Here is a 17974-nt window from a genome sequence, read left to right as displayed (position 1 = left end):
AGAATACAATGTACTCAGAATTTTGGAGCTTAAGAAAATTTTCTCTTCAAGTTCTTGATTTTTCTCCACATACAACACTTCTATTTATACACAAAAATATACCCGTTAGACGCTCCTTGCTGACGTCATGGCTTACATAAGCACGCTCCTGATGTCATGGCTTACATAAGCACGCTCCTTGATTTTAAATAGTCAGCAAATGTTAATAATTAAAAAGATAAAAATAAGACTAATTTTTTCTTTTCCTTTTTTGTTTTTTCAAACATGGAGCCACCGCTTTTGTAGACAATTTAATACAAAGTTCATAACTTTCAAACAAACAAATGATTTGCTCCATTTTGTTTATAATATATATATATATATATATACATATTTATATAACTTCATCTTTTTTTTCTTGTTTGATTATAATATGATATAATCAATGTAGTATAAAAAGTTTAATAGCGCACGTGATGTATTCTATTTATATTACATGCATTATATATATAATGTTATAATCAAATATTTGCATATAGAAAAATCTCTTTAATAATATTTATGATGGATCTGAAAATATATGCCCTCTTTAAAATATTGTATATGTTGTAAATATTTTAAACTAAATATATTCTACCACTACACATTTGGATATTTCACTTTTGTCAAAAGAAAACAACTCATTAATATCGTATTTGTCAAAATAATGCAACCAATCAATCATTTTTGTCAAAATAATATAATTAATCAATTTAATTTTGTCAAAAAGTGAATAGTGATCAGCCTAAATTTTCAAAAAGTGAATAGCAAAGTTTTCAAAAATATTTTTATTTAAATAATATTTAACAAATATATATATATATATATATTAAAAAGATAATATTTTGTGTCAAATAATATGAATATTAAAAAAATTCAAATTGCTACAAATAATATTTTAGACATCATCAAAATTAAATAATATGATTAACACATGGCATATTTCAAACCGTATTCGCCCGTATTATATTTGTGAAACTACCCATTTATATGCGAGTTAAGCGAGTTAAACAATTTTTACAAATCAGATAAATCGTTGTCTACCCCTACTGAAAAGCACAACCACCATTTCAGGAAAACCAAATCACTGTGCTTGGTTACCAGTTTTTCAAAACACTTTTCAGAAAATTTTACTTTCTTATTTTACGTATTTTTTTGTTTTTACTGAATTTTTTTAATATTTTAAGCAATTTTTTTACTTTTTAAACACACCTAACATAAATACACCTAAAAAGTAAAAAAAATTGTAAAAAAAATCTTTTAAAAATTCACTAAATACCAAAAATATAAAAAAATTCAAGAATTCAGTATATTTTTTGTATTTCTATGTATTTATTAATTTTTTAAAATTTTTTTCATAAATTTTTTACTTTTTAGATACCTCTAACTAAAATGCATCTAAAAAAGTAAAAAAAAAAATATTTAAAATTTAAAAAATATTCACTAAAAACAAAAGAATACGAAAATCAAAAAATTCAATTTTTAAAAAACTCAATTTAAAAAACTCAAACTAAACACACTGAATAATTTTTCATTTGAGAGAGAAGGAAAAGAATTCGGGGTCGAATCGTATGGTACAGAAGTCAGTGTTTTGCTTGGCTGGCATTAACACAGACTCACGCTCTACATTTATGATTTGTGCAAAGAGCTCTGCTACAGAGCCCGAAAGGGTTTCGAGCCAAATTTGCCTCGAATTTGAAAAGAATGAGGAAGAAGAAGAAGGTTTCGAGCCAAATTTGCCTCGAATTTGAGAAGAATGAGGAAGAAGAAGAAGGGAAAGAGGGGGAGGGGAGGGGGAGGAAGGACTAGAGGGGGCCTAAAAAAGGGGGGAGGAGGGGCTGAGGCGAGGCAGACGCGATCGGCGGTGGCCAACGCGATCGGCGGAGGCGACGCGATCGGCGGCGGGAGGCGCAGGCGACGCGACCTCTCTCTCTCTTTCTCTCCCTCTCCCTCTCTTTCTCTCCCTCTTCCTCTGCATTGCAGAGGTCGGAAAAAAAAAAAAAAAAAAAAAAGAAAGAAAAAAAAACGGAATGCCCAAAACGACGCCGTTTTGGGCATTCGGGGCATTCGAGCCAGGCATTTCGGGCCCTCAAACATTTTCCTTTGTGCAAATCATACTTTATCGACAAATTTCTATCACCAAATTTAGATCTCATACCTGTTTTAATTGATTTTTTTATTTTTATAAGAAGATATCTAAAACTTTAATATGAATAATGTGATAATTTATAATAATTTTTTAATTTTTAAACTATAAAATTTAAGTTCTAAATAATTGTGAGAATTACTTTAAAATCAAATATAAATAGAATGTAAATTATTGATTACTTCTGAGATTTAAAAAATATATACAATAAATGTTATAAGTTTAACATGATTAAATTGATTTATTTTTTAGTAAAATTAAAATCGTCGAAGCTAATTTAAATATTGTACAAATGGATGGACTTAGAAATTCCATTACCTCTACTTGTGCTTCATTTGAAATTAATTTTCAAGTAATTTTTAAAATTTTAATGTGACAGGATTTATGAGTTTTATATGAAAAATATAAATTAAAATTTTCAAATATAGATCAATAGTTAAAGTTTTTATTTTTTTATTATCTCTCAATATCACTGCAATAATTTTGATGTGATAATTATATGATGATATATACGCATTGAGAGGATAATATTTGCCGTAAGATTAGTTGTGGCCAAATCGGACACCTTGTGAGTCAAAAAAAAGAAACTTTATTATTATTTGTCCATTTTAAAAGGGATTTTTATTGATAAGTCTAATTTAGAAGTGTTTTAACCCAAAAAGTCCATGAATGAATTTTTTAACCCATTTAGTCCCATGTATGTATAGTTTTATTCCATAAAGTCCATTTTCTTGATTTACACTATTTTCTTGGACACTTATGCCCTTATATTTAATTTTGATACCCTTATAAATATTTTTTCAACGATTAGCAATTTAATGATGTGAACATTCATCTTTTAAAATTCACATTTGCAGGAATGTAAATTGGCCCGTGGGCGGCCCAAAACCCGCCCGCGAGCCAGGGCGGGCCCGACCCGTTGACAATGTGAATATTCACATTGACATGTTAAAATTCACATTAATAGGAGTGTAAAATTGGCCCCCGTCCTGTGGCGGCGCGAAACCCACCTACTGCCCATGGGCGGCCCGGGGCGGGCCCGGTCCGGCCCGTTGACAATGTGAATATTCACATTGACATGTTAACATTCACATTGATAAAAGTATAAAATTGGGCCGCGGCCCATGGGCGGCCAAAAGCCCGCCCGTAGCCCGGGGCGAGCCCAACGCGGCCCGTTGACAATGTGAATATTCACATTGATATGTTAACATTCACATTGATAGGAGTGTAAAATTAGCCCGCGCCTCGTAACTGCCCGAAACCCGCCCACGGCCCGTGGGCGGGCCTGGCCCAGCCTGTTGACAATGTGAATGTTCACATTGACATGTTAACATTCACATTGATAAGAGTATAAAACTAGACAGCAGCCCAGGGCGGGCCCGACTTGGCCCGGCCCGGCCCGTTGACAATGTGAATATTCACATTGACATGTTAACATTCACATTAATAGGAGTGTAAAATTGGCCCCCATCCCGTGGCGGCGCGAAACCCGCCCGCGGCCCATGGGCGGCCTGGAGCGGGCCCGGTCCGACCCGTTGACAATGTGAATATTCACATTGACATGTTAACATTCACATTGATAAGAGTATAAAATTGGCCCGCGGCCCATGGACGGCCAAAAGCCCGCCCGCGGCCCGGGGCGGGCCCGGCCCGGCCCGTTGACAATGTGAATATTCACATTGACATGTTAACATTCACATTGATAAGAGTGTAAAATTGGCCCGCAGCCCGTGGGCGGCCCGAAGCCCGACCGCAGCTCGAGGCGGGCTTGGCTCGACCCGTGACAATATGAATATTCACATTGACATGTTAACATGCACATTGATAGGAGTGTAAAATTAGACGACCCCCCGTGGCTGCCCGAAACCCGTCCACGGCCCGTGGGCAGTCCGGGGCGGGCCCGGTCCGGCCTGTTGACAATGTGAATATTCACATTGACATGTTAACATTCACATTGATAAGAGTGTACAATTGGCCCGTGACCCGTGGGCGGCCCGAAGCCCGATCGTAGCACGAGGCGGGCTTGGCCCGACCCGTGATAATGTGAATATTCACATTGACATGTTAACATTAACATTGATAGGAGTGTAAAACTTGTCTGCTGCCCGAAGCTTGCCCGCGGCCCGGGATTGGCCCGGACCCAAACCCGGGCCACCCACGAGCTTCGGGCCGCCCATGGGACGCGAGTCAATTTTACACTCTTATCAATGTGAATGTTAACATGTCAATGTGAATATTCACATTGTCAACAGGTCGGGTCGGGCCCTCCTCGGGCCGCCCACGGGCCGTGGGCGTGTTTCGGGCAGCCACGGCGCACGGGCTAATGTTACACTCTTATCAATGTGAATGTTAACATATCAATGTGAATATTCACGTTGTCAACGGGCCGGGCCCGCGTCGGCCCGGGGCCGGGCTTCGGGCTACCCACGGGTCACGGGCTAATTTTACACTCTTATCAATGTTAATGTTAATATGTCAATGTGAATATTCACATTGTCAACGAGCCGGGTCGGGCTCACCCTGGGCAGCGGGCGGGCTTCGGGCCGCCCACGGGCCACGGGCCAATTTTACACTCCTATCAATGTGAATGTTAATATGTCAATGTGAATATTCACATTGTCAACGGGCCGGACCGGGCTCGCCCCGGGCCGCCCATGGGACGCGAGTCAATTTTACACTCTTATCAATGTGAATGTTAATATGTCAATGTGAATATTCACATTGTCAACAGGCCGGGTCGGGCCCGCCCCAGGCCGTGGGCTAGTTTCAGGCAGCCACGGAGCGCGGGCTAATTTTATACTCTTATCAATGTGAATGTTAACATGTCAATGTGAATATTTGCATTATCAACGGGTCGGGCCGGGCCCGCCCAGGGCAGCCCATGAGCCGCAGGCGGGTTTCGGGCCGGCCACAAGCCGCGGGCTAATTTTACACTCCTATCAATGTGAATGTTAACATGTCAATGTGAATATTCACATTGTCAACGGGCCGGGCCGGGCCCGCCCCGACCCGGGCCCAGGCTTCTGGCTGCCCACGGGTCATGGGCCAATTTTACACTCTTGTCAATGTTAATGTTAATGTTAATATGTCAATGTGAATATTCATATTGTGAACGGGCCAGCCCGGGCCCGCCCCGGGCGACGGGCTGGTTTCGGGCCGCCGACGGGCCGCAGGCCAATTTTACACTCCTATCAATGTGAATGTTAACTTGTCAATGTGAATATTCATATTATCAACGAGCCGGGTCGGGCCTATTTTTTTGGCTTGTGGGCCGGCCCGGCCAGACTCGAATTTTTCGTGCACCCACGAGGATCGACATGAGCCGGGCCCCTACACATTGACGAGATAAACATTTATATTGACGGTGTGAACATTCACATTAAGGCTATTTTGGTAATTATGTCACCCATAGGACTTATTGAAACATAAGAAAATAATGTGAACTAAATGGAACATAAGTAAATGAAAAGGGTATTTTGGTCTTCTTATCTCAAATTAGACCTAATGGAATAGTAAAAAAGAATATGGGTTGGATGGAATAAATCTCTTAGAAAATAGATTTATCAAAAAAGTTCCCATTTTAAAATTATTTTTATTATTTCTAAGGCCTATTAGGAGCCTTACTCTAAATTTGTTTTTTTTGACATCAGTGTATCAAAATGGCTCTCTCATTTCATTTGATAAGTTTAAGATTCTCTCAAATTTAAATTTGAAAAAATTATTCAAGCTTATAGGATTCATAACAGACTTTGTTTTAATGATCTGAACTATTTATTTTTTTTTAAAAAAAAAAGATAAAATAAAAATATTACAATTATTAGATTGACTTAATTTTTTATTGATTATATACACAAAATGCTCTACAAAATCAATCCTATGGAGCCAAATAATTCTCTCAAATTCAATGTTATTAGAAACGAACACTAAACCACATAACAAAAATAAATAAATAAACATGAACTAAACTAAAAAATCAAAAAAAACAAAAAATAAAAAACAAAACATGAGCTAAACTATTCCCCACCGTAACACCAACCAAACATATTTATTGCCCTTAATGAAGGTAACTAAAAACCTTCAAAACAATTAAAAAGAATTTTGTCGTTAGCTCCATTTGCTATATAAGCAACTACTTTTCTCAGACAACAAAGACAGACAAAACAATGGCGAAAGGTTTCAAGCTTCGGATCTCCCGAGTCATCTCATCCTTTCATTCCTGCTGCTCCAAAAACCCTTCCAACCTACCAGAAAATCCTGTCTCTTCATTCCTCCGACTCTCCCTAAACCCCATCCTGGTTGACTTCCCGCCGGCAACCCCACCCCCTTTCAAATCCCACCGCTCCTCCTTCAAGCGCCACGTGTCCTCCACCTTCACATCCGCCGGCTGTGGGTTCGGCACGCAGTACACCTCAGAAGACGGCCTCGCCGAATCACCGGAATTCGAGTGGCAGAAAGAAGACAAGTGGCACGTCATCGCCAAGGTCCGCGACGACACGCCGCGTCACAAAATCTACAACTCCTCCGTCTCCGGCGATTCCGACAACGACCTCTTCCCTCCGCCGCACATGGCGGCAAAAAAGAAACGGCGAAGCAAAAAAAAGAAACCGACAACACAACACCGTATCAGTACTTCGTCGGCCAAGAGTGGACTGTTTAGCGACGAGAGACACGAAGAAGAAGAAGAGACCGAAACACTAGTATCATCTTCTAGAAGCTTCTCAACTGACTCGTCTCGCGAGACACCCATTTCACGAAATCACAAGAAGAAGTTGAAGAGAGCAAAACGCAGCGTTTCGCAAGGAGGGAAGATGTGGTTGCCGGAGATTGAGTCGCCGGCGAGGTTGTCGGTGTTGAAGAAGCTGATACCGTCGTGTGCGGTGGAGGGGAAAGTGAAGGAGAGCTTCGCGGTGGTAAAGAAATCGGAGGACCCATATGAGGATTTCAAGAGATCGATGATGGAGATGATATTAGAGAAGCAGATGTTTGACGAGAGAGATTTGGAGCAGCTGTTGCAGTGTTTTTTGTCGCTGAATTCGCGTCATCATCACAGGGTAATTGTCGAGGCTTTTGCTGATATTTGGGAGACATTGTTTTGTAGTTCTAGTAGAATTTCCACTCATCATCATCATGGAGTTTCTTTCAATGCTTTTTCAAGTTCTTGATAATTGTTAATTAAAACGAAACATATTAAAAAAATAAAATTAAAAAAAAAAATTACTAGTTTTGTGTTATTAATTATTAGAATCTGTGATTACTAGTAATGTGTTGGTGATGATGTGTTCTATGATTCTCAGTAGCTCCCTGACTGTCAGTGAGTAATTTGGTCATGAATGCTCCCTTTTCCTTGTTTTTGTTTGCATTTTTTTTTTTTTATGATCTAAAATATTTGACTTAAAAATGATTATTTTTTGTTTTTAGTGGGTTTTTGTATTGAAGATTTAAAATTTCAGTTTTATTATATTAAATTCCTATCCAAAATATTGCTAAAGATTAAAAAAATATTATATTTTTAGTTAGATTTGACTTTAATGGTCCCACTTTAGTTACTAAAAAAATTATGTTCTACATTGATTTGTAAATCCAAATCCAACCTAATTTTAAAACTATCAATCTATCCAATCTCAAAATTTAATTTTATATCGGACAGACTAAAATGAAAAATTATAGTAGGTATGTATGCGTCATTTGTGAAGATTTTATAAATCCCAGTGTGGAGGAAAGTAGTGGGTTTGAAAGGGAGACTTGACCAGCCCGTGGGGGTGAATTAAGGAGGGGGTGGTCAATTGGGTGTGCGCTAGGAAGGTACATAGAGTGGGGAAGAGGATGGGAAAGAAGGGAAAAGTGATGGGTTAGGAACCAAGTTGGGAACAAGTTTTTCTTTAACAATTAAAGTGGAAAAATGATGATGCTTTAACGTTATGTTTGATTGAGAGATTTTGAAAAATAAAAAGAAAAAGTGTGAGAAATTAAGTGAAATATAAGTATGTTTTATTCACATTTCACTTACCTTTTTCCTTTCGCTTTTCAGATTGTTTCCTAAATCTCCCAACTAAATACGATATAAAAGTAAATGTGTAATTTACTCTATTTCCATTACAAGAGTATAACTATTGTTAGAATTTAGAGCAAAAGTGAGAAGAATATAATAGTTTGAGAACTTAAAGAAAGGAATCCTTATTTTGAAATTGGAGAAAAATGCTATAAGTATGAACAAGTTCTGTATGAATTAGTATGATTTTTTATTTTTTATGTTTTGGTGTGCTTAGTGAAACCTATGTATAGCATTGAAATACAGTTCCAAATATCGACTGCCTCATTTGATGCAGCTTATTTTTCTTCGCTAGATGGATAAATAGATGTGACCTATCAAACGAGTAGATGATACAACAGCTTCACTATGAAACTATTACTGTAAATCTGTACAGATAGGGTTTCTTTTTGGAAAGAATTGCAAAATCAAACATGGCCTCCCTTGAGAATCATTTTCTTTTCTATTTTGTGTTTTCGATTTTCAAAAAAATAGAATTCATGCTAAAATTTCTAGAAAAACTATTTTTAGTTATTTTTAAAGTAAGTTTTTATTCTCTCCTCCCCTATAACCTCCTGCTACCACCCATTGTTGCCACCAGCCTTCACTGACCTACAGCAATACCAGCCATCCCCAACAAATTCCCAGTCGATCACCACCCATAACCTTCAATGGCCCTATAGCGAAACCGTGACACTGTAGCCACCCACTCAAGCAACCACCTCCAGCCACCTCACCACATCCTTCTTCTTTTCGCGGTCAATTATCACCACCGTCTCACCAAACATATTTCCTTTATTTTTATTTATTTTCAAAAAAAAATTGAATTGACAACGTTATCAAATGACACATTTAAAGTTCATTTGTCATCATGTTGCTTTTAATCATAATTGTAAATATTAGATTTAAGGATTAATCTCTGTAACTCTACCTCAAATTAATTAAAAGAAGTTTGTCAAGAAAATATTAATAATAATAATATATTGTACAAATTACGAATAAAGCCAAACCGATAAAATCTGGGTCAAAGATTTGGAGGTTAGTGGTGGTGAGACTAGAGGCTAAGAAGGTTGGAACAGGCTATGTATATGATATGATATATTGTAGACTATGCATGGCAAAGTCTGCATCTACTTTACTAACACTTGCAGCTGTAGCTTGGTTTGCAGGGTCACCACATCAATACATAAATACATTTTTTTTTTTTTTGGTTGGAGAACAATACATAAATACATTTGTTGTTCTCCATTTGGGTAATAACCTGCCATATTCACTCGAAAGTGACAGTTGTTCCATAAAACTCCAATCCTTATTTTTATTTCATTTCATTTAAATATAGGGAAGGGGCCAATTTCTCTCCATTCTTGGGTTAAATTACAGAGGTCTAGTTTGGCCCACGGAACCATTATTGATCTTATTTTGATGATATCAATCCTTCATTTTTTAAAAATTTATTTGTAAATTATTTATGAAAAAATTATAAATTAGTGAAATAGTGCAATTCTGATACACAAAAAATTTGCACCAAGCATAGAAATAGGCTTACACCATATACATAGGAGACTTGTACCACTATGAAAATGAAATTATTTTTTCATTGCTGAAAAATAAATTTCCCAAAAAATTATATTGGTTCAATTATCTTAGTTATATTATTTCATCTTATTTATCGTAAAAGGTAAATGATAAAATTTTAAAATCATACTTGTCAATAAAATCTTGAGGCATATAATTAACAAATCAATTTATTATTATTTTAAAAAAAATAATATATACATAAATTTATAAGATGTATGATTTAAATTGTTACAAGAGTGTAGTATGTTTTGTCTATAAAATATTCTGAAAATTGTATTAAGAAGATGTATATTGCCGAAATCATTACAATTTGTTAGTTGAGTAAAAGCGGACTAAATGGAATGGAACAATTTGAAATGTGACTTTAAACTTTTGAGTAAAATTAAAAAATCCAGATTAGTATGAATTATTTATTCATATATTTATTTTTTATGAGTTGAAATAATAACTATTTAAGAAGGTTTTAAGATCTACTTATGAGATTTAAATAGGGCTATAGGTTTGGTATTCTGAGGTTATGTAGAAAGACATGATAGATATTGTAGTGTCGTCTTTATTTGAAACATAAATGCTCAAATTTTAGTTAGAAATGACATTTTGGATTCGTTTGGGGATGGGTTGGTTTTTTAATTTTTTAAAATTTTTGACTATTTTAATTCGGGATTAAAAAGTTTGATTTGGACAAGATTTTTTGATTTTTTTTAATTTTTTTATAAGAGAAATAATGTAATAATTATAAATTGAACGTGATGTTTTGTTTTATTAAATTAAAAAGTTTATTTTATTTTTTTTTGTTTTTTTTACTATTTTGGCCAAAAAAGTCTCAAACCCTCTTTCCCAAACAAGGCCTATAATTTAGATTAATTTTATATTTGAATTCACACTAAATCAATTCAATTTATGATATCTAAAACCATGCAGTCAGTGGCGGAGCCACACCTGCTCCAAGGGGTTCACGTGCCCCTTGGTTTTGGAATTTTTTTTTTTTTTTGGCAAATATAAAGAAAAAATTTTAAATAAAAAAATTATAAAATATTATTTAAATTGAAATATCAATGACATTTTTAAAATTATGAGAATAATAATGATTTTTTTTAATTAAAAATAAAGATATTACGATAAGTTATATTATTATTTATAAAAATTTCAATACAATGGTGATGTCCATCATTCTTAACATACAATTATAATTAAATTTAATGAAGATATGAAATTTATTGAATTATTAGTTATATTTCACACGTGGAATTCATCCTCTATGTGTTTCTTTACTGTTGGTTGGTGATATCATAAATTAATGATAATATAGTATGACTATTATATTGAATTTTTACTGAAATTTTGTATAAAAAAATACTTTATCATTATATAATTTAATTTAAAATTTATATCCATGACTTTTTTTTATATTATCCATGATATACTAGTTATAAATATATATATATATATATATATATCTTTTTAAAAGTCAATTATAAAAATTTATGTAAAATATTTTTATAAAAATTTTTAATGTTGTGATTAATAAATACTCCCTCTCTGATTTAATTTCTTAATTCCGTCACTGCATCGTGTCATTCATTTGAGGTCAGTGTATCGGTACTTGAAAGACTTGATTCTCTCCATTCTACATGAGTAATGTAGTGGAGGATTTCAATACATATCTAATCTTATGAATTAAGAATATAAATTTGCAACTAATATAAGGAAGATAGAATGAAAACTTCAGGTGTGCAACTGAACAGAGAACAGAGCAGCTCTTTTTTGGTCTTATCTGCGACTGGTCTGTGCTGTCCTCACAGCCAAACAGACAGACACACACACGGCACAGCACAGGGTTGGGTTTGGTTTCGTAAAGGCCACGCAAAATTCTGTCCTTATTTTCTTTTCTTCTTTTTTTTCACACTTTCCCACAGAGAATGAACGAAGGAATCCCCCAAGTGGGAAATTTCTGCAACTACTGCACTGCCTCCTCACCCACACGCTATCAGAGATTCCTCTCCTCTCTCTCTCTCTCTCTCAACACACCTTCTTTATTACTACTCAAACTACCTATTTACATAATAATTATAATAATAATTTGAAAAGAATTGGTAAATAATATTTTAAAAAAAATATGAATGTGTTGACACTAAAAATTATTTTTTCTGTATACAAGCATAACAGAGCGCAGATAGCTAATCAAGTGGATGGTAGAAATGAAGGCCACGAGTTTTGTAGAGGGATGTGGGTCCCACAATGCAGAACATGTGACAGGGAAAAGGCAATCAAGGTAACAGAGGTGGCGGAGGTAGTTTGAGAAATGAGTGGAAGCTCGAATCTCATGCGACTCGAATGGTTCGAACTGTCCAAAACGATTGGTAATGTTTTTTTTTTTTTTTTTGTCTTTTTCTTTTTTTCTTTTTCATTCTTCTCTTTTCATTCTTTCGAATAGACAGAGAGGGAAGAAAAGAGGAGAGAGAGAGAAAAGAGAGGAGAGAAGAGAAAAGGCGATCGACGGTGATGGTCGGTGATGGTGGCGACAATCGCAGATCTGGATCTGAAAAAAAAAATTCTATATTTTTTCTTAGTAGATCTGGATCTGCAAAAAAAAAAAAAAAAAAAAAAAAAAAAAATTATTGATGATGATAATGTTGATTCGGATCTGCAGAGAAATTTTTTTTTTTTGTTGATGAAGATGATGATGACGTTGTTTTCTCTGCATTTTTTTCTCTGTTTTCTCTGCATTTTTCTTCTTCTTCTTCCTTTTCTTCTTCTCCTTCATTAGAAAAATCTGCAAAAAAACGCTGGAAAAAAAAAAATCAAAACGACATCGTTTTGATGTCGGGCCATTCGAGCCACGTTGATTTCGAGTTACGAATCGAAACTGAGGTAATTTTTTCGGTCAATTCATCCGGTAGTGCAAAGAAATATAGCCCAACGTGGCCCAGGAGGAGAGCCATGAAGTTAGACATGTGATAGATGCGAGGCACGTGGTCTGTTTGCATAGACTAAAGAGAAAGAGGAGGTTGCAGCAGAGGAGATAGTTACAAGCGGTTATATATGGAGATCATGAGCCGTTATGCAAGAAGTGGAAGTAACCTGCTCTGTGGTGAGGCACGTGTTAGCAAATAAGCAGCAGGGCCAGTGGTATAAAGGCTGGAGATTCAAAGGAAAAAGAGACAGAAAAATCAACTTACAACTTAAGAAATTTAGGAGTAGTCTAGTGTGTCTAGTAGTAGCAGTTCTTGCAATTAGGAGTAGCAGTAGCAGTAGCAGTAACAATTAGTAGTTCTTGTAATTAAGTTCTGCCGAGCGCAGTTTCAAAGAACTTGTAATTTGATCCTTGTGGTTGAAAAACAAGTTTTATAATTATCAATCAAATTTTAGTTGTATTTGTTGTGTTTCTTCAACAAGTAAATTTTCAAAGAAGTCTTTGAACCTGTTAAGGCATTAAGACACACAATCAAATTGTTTGATCCTACTGTTTGTGAGAATTGGTTTGTCTGTTAACTATCGATATCACACCCAAAGCAAATTTTTGCTGACAATATGAAATTTTCTTTTAAAAAAAAAATCATTTTCATTTCTCTTATCTTTTATAAATTGTCATTCATTCAAATTAATCATCTAAACACAGTATTAGTGACAATTATATATTTATGGTAAAAAGCACTAATTCAACTTTAAAAATAAAATGGTACAACAATCAAAATATAAAAAGTGAAATTAAACTTTTGAAGTTTCAAGTAATTGTTGTTATTATTTAGGGTATCAAAACCATTTTTTCCTTTGGAATTTGTTTTTGGTGCATGGGTGAATTGGTGGGGGTGATAAATCATATATCAAATCTTACAGGTATATGGGGGTTTCTGGAGACTCTGGCATTATCCCCAGGAACCCAACCATCTACTGCTCTCGCGAGTGATAATATTGAGAATAATGTTATATGTATTAATTAATGTATTAATTAGTATAATAATAAATGATGTGACATAATTTTTAAAGTTTTGAGTATTTATAATTTATATAATAAGTGGGATCAATAATAACGATGGTACTACATATACTAATTAATGTACTAACACTAATTATAATATTGTTATTGATCTTACTCATTATATAAATTATAATTATTAAAAATATCTTAAATTTTATCATATCATTTATTATAGTGCCATCATAATATTAATGATGAGTTAGTATTATTGAGTCAGTCCCAGTAAAGTCATGCGTTCGATTCTTGAAGCTCGAGCATCGCACACCTTTGGATCATCCATCCCCGCCACCCTTTATACCTCGCAATGTGGATCTAAGCTGAGACAAAGAGAAAGAGGCCCGGATACGCATGTCTTTCGAACTAGGAATTCAATTCAACTGCCAAGTCGAATCAATAAAGCCGAACCCAAACATGAAAAAGTGATTGGGGAGGAGTAGGATCGTGTACGCTCAAGCCTGTAAAGTAATTCACCTGTGTTTCTTCATAAAAAAATTTATAAAAAAAAAAACACCTGTAAATAAGAATAATATAAATACATGTTTGATTTGATAGATTAAAGTATAAAATTGAAATTATCAATCTGTGAATCTAATTATTCTATATTTATTTTAACATTTTAGTTTAGGATTATTAATTCAATAGATAATTAATCTAACAAATTTGTAGGATTATTAGTAATAGAGTAGGGGTGAGATTATTAATTTAATGGATAATTTATCCTATTAATTCAATTAGATAGTGAATATCATATTAATTTAATAAGATTATTAATATTTCAATATTAGTTTTGTGAATCAAACATGCTTAATTGAATTGGATCTCGCAGCTGGTTGGTTGGTTTGGAATTCGTTATTGGATGGGTTGTCTAACGTTGTATTTAGTTAGAGATTTGAGAAAGGATTTAAAAAATGAAAAGAACAAGATACGTGAAATGTAAATAAAATACGTTTATATTTTACTTAATTTCACACACATTTTTTCTTTCCAAATCTTTTAACCAAACACAATATAAGGGGTTGTTTGGGATGTTCTAAATAAGTGCACTTTTTATCTTTTTAGACTAAAAAGTTGAGGTTGAAAATATCAATGTTTGGGTTAACTTTTTGACTTTTTATGAAAAAATGTGTATTAAAAAATTGTATAAATTAATATGTAGGGAAAAATTAATATTGAGAGTTGTGCAATCGTAATTGTTGACTTTTGATAAATAATGATAACTTTTTAACTTTTTGAATAACTTTTTAACTTTTTTGAGACTTCCCAAACTTAACCTAAGTATATTTTATCTATCTTTTGTTGCGTTCTTGTTTTGATGTGTGAGAAGAATGTTATGTGATGTACTTTACTTCATTTATATGTCTTTTATGAATTTCATCAACAAAAAAAAAAAAATTAAATAAATCCATTTTAACCTCAACTATCACTGCAATATTTCAATGTGTAAGAACGTTCAACTTTCACATCAATAAATCCTTTGTTCCCATAATAGAATCAATATTCATTCATTACAACACAACAAAATGTATTTTTGACAATTAAAATTAGCGACTAAAAAAAATTTAGTCGCCAAAAGTTATGAAATTGGTGATTAACATTTTTTTTAGTCGGGGTATATTCATTATTGGCGACTAAAAAAATTTAGTTGCTAAAAATGCCAGAATTGACAACCAAAAAAAAAACTTAGTCGCCGCATATTAACTTTTGGCTACTAAAATATTTAGTCGCCGAATGGGAAATAAAAAAATTATTTTTTCTCTTTGGTGACTTAAGTTTTAGTCGTCAAAAACTTACTTTCAGCTAGGGGTGAGCAACGGATACACCGATCCGCCAAAACCGACCGAACCAAACCGATCCGCCGCATTTTGGACCAATGCGTGATGACAAGCGGACGGTTGCGGATTGATTTTCTCTAATCTGCCAATTTGGCGGACGGATGGCGGATTTGATATTCCTTTGGCCGCAACCGAACCGCCTAATCGCGAGCACCCCTAATAATTTATAAGACTTTATGTTTTCAATTTGTTTAAATATTTTGTTTGTGTTTTCAATTGAAAAAGAGTTTAAATATTCTGTTGAAAAAAAGTTTTCAACTTGAATATATTTTTTGAATTGAAAAAAATAAACGTATTATTTATCTATATTTTTTTATTTTTAAATTTAACTCTAAAAATAATAAATAGAAAATATGATATATGCTAGTTGATTTTTGTTTTCAAAAACATATATAGATGTAACAATACAGAGACATACAATCTCTACTACTGCCCTGTTCATGGTTTTGGTGGTTTGAATTGTTATTATATTTTAAGAACCAAAGATTGTAATACTTTATGTGGATGAATCATGCTGTGATTGTAATATGTGGATGAGCCATGCAGTGATTGTGATATTCTAAAGTTTCAAACTTTCTTTTTATGGATGAGACATACAGTAATTGTAATAGTTTTTTAAGTCATTGACTGTAATACTTTTTTTTTTTTTTTGAGGAAGTGCACAAGTTGAATTATGTTAAAAATTTATAAAATCTTAAACCGCCAAACCGCTCAATCCACATCCGTCGGATTGGCGAACAGATGCAGATTGATTTTCTCTAATCTGCCAATTTGACGGACGGAGGGCGGATTGGAGGTTCCGTGGCCACAACCGACCCGCGCCCACCCCTACTTTCAGCAACAAAAAAAAAAAAATTAGCCGCTCAAAAAATTATTTTCGTTACCAAATAATTTTTTTTTTAATCTTTGGTAACCTATCTTCAGCGACTAAAATTTAGTCGGCAGATATGTTCAAAATTTTATTGGGAAATATTTCATATTGGCGCCTAAATTTTTGTCCAAATCTATTACTTCTTCACATGGTTCTTTCTCTCTCTTGCTCTCCCTCTGTCTCTCTCTGTCACATAGAGAATCAATCACCACCGCCCCTTATCTCAGCATCGCACACGACCAGTGTCCGTCAATCTTCCATCGTCGAACATCACCACCGCAGCTCACCGGCCTCCTCTTCTCCTCCGCCTCCGAGATCCGCGACACCCGCTAGTTCTAGGCGAGCTCCAAAACCCCCTTCTAATGGCTCCTCTGTTTCCCCCTCCACACCCGCCCTTCTGGCTGCGTCTTCTTCTGGTCCTACCTCTTCTACCTCTCCTGCTTCCTCCACACTTTCCACACCTTCTTCTCCATCCTCCGCGGCCGCCACCTCTCTTTCTTCCGCCTCTTCAACCACTCCATTCTCATTTTCATGTCCTTCCTCTGGCTTGAATTCTCTCAATCTTTTCAAGTTCTTGCCATTCTCATTGCCACCTTTGTTTACTCTCTCGTTTATGGCTACAGATTTTGGATTGCCATTGGTTTGCCCGGTGCTTGTTTCCCCTTTGTGGTCACTTGTTAGATTGTTCTTCTCGGTTGTAATGTTTTGTGCCATGTGGGTGTGCTTGTGCTTCATTTTTTGAAAGGTGGATGTAATGGAATTGGGGCTTGGGGCTTGGGGTTTCAATTCGGTTCTCAATGCTGCCATTCTCCTGTTGTTTCTTAATTTTTATGTCAAGATACATCTTCGGAGGAGAAAGGTTACTGATTTTGATGCCATTAAAGATGGAGATGTAGACACGGACATGGCCAAAACAACGATATTTGAGTGGTGGGTTTTTCTTTTCTCTCTCTCTCTCTCTCTCTCTCTCTCTCTCTCTCTCTCTCTCTCTGTGACTTTGGATTCAGGGGCAATAATATAGTGACGAATTTTATCAGTAAATATATGTTATACACATGAATTGTTAGGAGATAGACAAATTATATACAATAATTCTTAGTAATTTTTCTTTTGATTTCTTGTTTCCAGAAGAAACTAGTGCTAGTTTATTGTATTCTTTTAAAATTTTGTGCATATTGATTACTGAATTCATAGTCAAATTCTTTGCTAGTTCAATCTTTGGAGAAATTTTTGTTTTTTATTGTTTGGTTTATTTATTTCAGCTTCAGCAGACTTGATGGTGTTTAGTTTCAACCAAATTTTCAACAAAAAAAAAAAGGGAAAAAAAAAGAAGGGTACATATAATAAAAAAAATTCAATTAGTTGTATGTATTTTATTTTAAGAACAATACTGGCAATTTGATATGAGTAAGTATAGTATATTTTTTGAAAGCTAATCAAATTCATTGGCTGTTGAAAAAGTCATTCAGACATTAAAATTTGAGCTTCCTAGATTATTAGTTAGTGTTTCTACAAGTCAGGA

General features: G+C 34.7%; 1 protein-coding gene and 1 pseudogene across 1 annotated transcript; both read left to right on the top strand.

The window, feature by feature from the left end:
• The first annotated feature begins 6248 nt into the window (after positions 1-6248).
• LOC114321091 (transcription repressor OFP7) lies at positions 6249-7384 on the top strand. The gene has a single exon (XM_028268232.2). The coding sequence runs from the start codon at positions 6328-6330 to the stop codon at positions 7324-7326; it is 999 nt and encodes a 332-aa protein (XP_028124033.2). The 5' UTR covers positions 6249-6327; the 3' UTR covers positions 7327-7384.
• A 4584-nt stretch (positions 7385-11968) lies between these two features.
• On the top strand, positions 11969-17739 carry LOC114321097 (fatty acid elongase 3-like pseudogene; annotated as a pseudogene).
• Positions 17740-17974: the final 235 nt, after the last annotated feature.

Source organism: Camellia sinensis, chromosome 1, assembly GCF_055761805.1.
Source record: "Camellia sinensis isolate YWXY chromosome 1, ASM5576180v1, whole genome shotgun sequence".
NCBI classification, from domain to species: domain Eukaryota; kingdom Viridiplantae; phylum Streptophyta; class Magnoliopsida; order Ericales; family Theaceae; genus Camellia; species Camellia sinensis.
The sequence above is the reverse complement of the archived record's forward strand: the minus strand, read 5'-3'. Positions and strand labels throughout refer to the sequence as shown.